Source organism: Protobothrops mucrosquamatus, unplaced genomic scaffold (assembly GCF_001527695.2).
Source record: "Protobothrops mucrosquamatus isolate PMUCROS unplaced genomic scaffold, P.Mucros_1.0 scaffold5860, whole genome shotgun sequence".
NCBI lineage: Eukaryota > Metazoa > Chordata > Lepidosauria > Squamata > Viperidae > Protobothrops > Protobothrops mucrosquamatus.
In genome coordinates, this window is record NW_015391705.1 from 24,236 (window position 1) to 27,655 (window position 3,420).

The window sequence follows — 3,420 nt, forward strand, 5'->3', positions numbered from 1 at the left end:
GATAGATAGATAGATAGATAGATAGATAGATAGATAGATGATAGATAGAAAGATAGGTAGATAGATAAATAGATAAAAAGATAAATAGATAGATGATAGATAGATAGAAAGATAGATAGATAGAGAGAGAGAGAGAGAGAGATAAATAGATAAAAAGATAGATAGATAGATAGATAGATAGATAGATAGATAGATAGATAGATAGATAGATAGATAGATAGATAGATAGATAGATAGATAGATAGATGATAGAATAAACGGACAGACAGATGTTTCCCTAGGACCTCAGCACTCTTGAGACACCAAGGACTGGCCTTGAATTATAGATGTAAGCCAACTTAGTTAGGATGAAGGCAGCGTCCGCAGAAACAAAGAACCCGACTTCCTTTATCCGCCACCGGGGTTTCAATCCTGAGTTTCCTGCTCCTGCCCTCCCTCTGCCTGCACCTGGCCTTCAGCTATAAAATGATCCTCTGAGGTCCCAGGATGGCTAACATGCGGCAGGTGTCAGCAAAGGTGAAGGCAGAGGACTCCGCAGGTGGAAGGTCACCGCGGAAAGGCCCAGAAGGCGGAATGAAGAGGGGAGGCTGGAAAGTAATGTAACACCTGCTCAGAGCTTAATGGCGGCCTCAAGGCCCCGTGGGAAGCCCATGGCCTAAGTAAGGGGCAGGCCTTCTGGTTTTCTACCAAATATTCCAACCTGTTATTATTTTAAGAGGTAGGCAAAAGCTTTATTTCTTTTACCCCTTTTTTCACAACTTCTAAAAGACTTTCCGAGCATTGAAATAAAAGTTTTGGATCCAGCAGGCCAGCAGTATTCATGGTTTCAAATGTACGGGGGGGTCTCGCTCTCCCCACCTCTCTCTTATCTATCGTATCTATCGTATCTATCTATCGTATCTATCTATCTATCTATCTATCTATCTATCTATCTATCTATCTATCTATCTATCTATCTATCTATCTCTGTCTTTCTGTCCATCCATCCATATGTCTGTCTGTCTGTGTCTATCTGTCTCTGTCTGTCTATCTATCTATCTATCTATCTATCTATCTATCTATCTATCTATCTATCTATCTATCTATCTATCTATCTATCTATCTCTGTCTATCTATCTATCTATCTATCTGTGTCTGTCTTTCTGTCCGTCTGTCCGTCTATCTATCTATCTATCTATCTATCTATCTATCTATCTATCTATCTATCTATCTATCTATCTATCTATCTATCTATCTATCTATCTATCTATCTATCTATCTACCTACCTACCTACCTACCTACCTACCTATCTATCTATCTATCTATCTATCTATCTATCTATCATCTCCCTGTCTGTCTGTCTGTCTGTCTGTCTGTCTCTGTCTGTCTGTCTGTCTGTCTATCTATCTATCTATCTATCTATCTATCTATCTATCTATCTATCTATCTATCTATCTATCTATCTATCTCCTGTCTGTCTATCTATCAATCAATCTATCTCTCTATCTGTCTGTCTGTCTGCTGTCTATCTGTCTGCCTACCTACCTCTCTCTCTCCATCCATCCATCCCTTCCTCCATATATCCATCCATTCATCCATCTCGAGAAATGGTTTCTAGTAAGGTTATTATCTGCTGGTAATTGGGGGGGTTGCTATTGAGAACTTTTCTATTCTAAAAAGGCAGCCCCAATTTGATGGGATAGGGAGAGCAAACGAAAAGGATCGCTGGCTTGACTGAGCCAGCCAAAAATCTCTTGGTTGTGTTACATGTGGATGCACGCCGTTGAAGTGGAAGGTGAAGGGCATCTGATTTCCTTGTACAATAAGTGGATGAGGCAGGTTCTGCCTTGGGGGGTGGGGGGGAGAAGCCGCAGCTGCTGTTTTGTCAAGCAATTAAAGGTGACAATTGTTGGCACAGCTGGGAACTCCGAGGAGGCGCCAAGCAGTGTGGTGCGTGAAGGATTCTCGGTGATCAAAGAGTAGCCATCCTTCAGTCCATCGTGTTTCTGGATTATTGCATCTAGTTTTGGTCACCAGAATACAAAAAAGATGCTGAGACTCTAGAAAGAGTGCAGAGAAGAGCAACAAAGATGATCAGGGGATTGGAGCCTAAAATATACAAAAAACAGTTGCTGGAATTGGGTCTGTCTAGTTTAATGAAGAGAAGGACGAGGGGGGACATGATAGCAGCCTTCCAATCTCTCAGGGGCTGCCCCAAAAAAGAGGGAGTCAAGCTATTCTCCAGAGCACCTGAAGGCAGGACAAGAAGCAACGGATGGAAACTCAACAAGGAGAGATCCAATCCCAGAATTAAGGAGAAATTTCCTAACTAGAACTCACCGTCTCCTGTGATTGGCTCAGAGTCACCCAGCCAGCTTTCGTGCGCAAGGCGGGACTAGATCCCATTATCTCCTGGGGATTGGCCCAAAATTCCATGCTGGTTTTCATGCCGAAAGTGAGACTAGAACTCACTGTCTCCTGGGGATTGGCCCAAAGTCGCTCAGATGGCTTTCATGTCTAAGACGGGACTAGAATTCACCATCTCTTGGTGATTGGCCCAAAGTCACCCAGCCAGCTTTCATGCCTAAAGCAGGACTAGAACTCACTGTCTCCTGGTGATTGGGCCAAAGTCGCTTAGATGTCTAAGGCGGGACTAGAACTCACTGTCTCCTGGCGATTGGCCCAAAGTCACCCAGCCAGCTTTCATGCCTAAAGCAGGACTAGAACTCACCGTCTCCTGATGATTGGCCCAAAGTCACTGATGTCTAAGGCGGGACTAGAAATCACTGTCTCCTGGTGATTGGCCCAAAATCTCATTGATGTCTAAGGTGGGACTAGAACTCACCGTCTCCTGGTGATTGGTCCAAAGTCACCCAGCCAGCTTTCATGCCTAAAGCAGGACTAGAACTCACCGTCTCCTGGTGATTGGCCCAAAGTCACTTTGATGTCTAAGGTGGGACTAGAACTCACTGTCTCCTGGTGATTGGGCCAAAGTTGCTTTGATGTCTAAGGTGGGACTAGAACTCACTGTCTCCTGGTGATTGGTCCAAAGTCACTTTGATGTTTAAGGCGGGACTAGAACTCACTGTCTCCTGGTGATTGGGCCAAAATCTCTTTGATGTCTTAAGGCGGGACTAGAACTCACCGTCTCCTGGTGATTGGCCCAAAGTCACCCCGCCAGGAGTAATAAGGAGCAAACCCAGATAGCGTATGCACCTGTGAATTCGGCCAGGCGCAATCCCCTTGAATTTCTCAGTTCACCTTGGGAACAGCAACGACAAAGTCACATTTTAAGCTTCGCCGGGACTTCACTGGTCTCGTTCTCCTTGATCTTAAATTTTAAGGAGGCTGCCGTTCAGCTCAGCCTGTTAGGGTGGGTTAACGATGAAATAAAATCCATAAATCGAATGGCAAACACAGCTCAGCAGGTACTTAAAAGC

At 44.3% G+C, this 3,420-nt stretch overlaps 1 protein-coding gene across 1 annotated transcript in view; it reads left to right on the plus strand.

Annotated features, from left to right (window-relative positions):
- Positions 1-3,420, plus strand: part of EXOC4 (exocyst complex component 4) — a gene marked incomplete at its 5' end in the record, with an annotated part of 50,803 nt that overhangs the window by 21,338 nt on the left and 26,045 nt on the right. Inside the window, one exon of the mRNA XM_015829328.1 lies at positions 334-341. Within this exon, the coding sequence (XP_015684814.1) occupies positions 334-341 (8 nt within the window). The remainder of the gene's footprint in view (positions 1-333; positions 342-3,420) is intronic.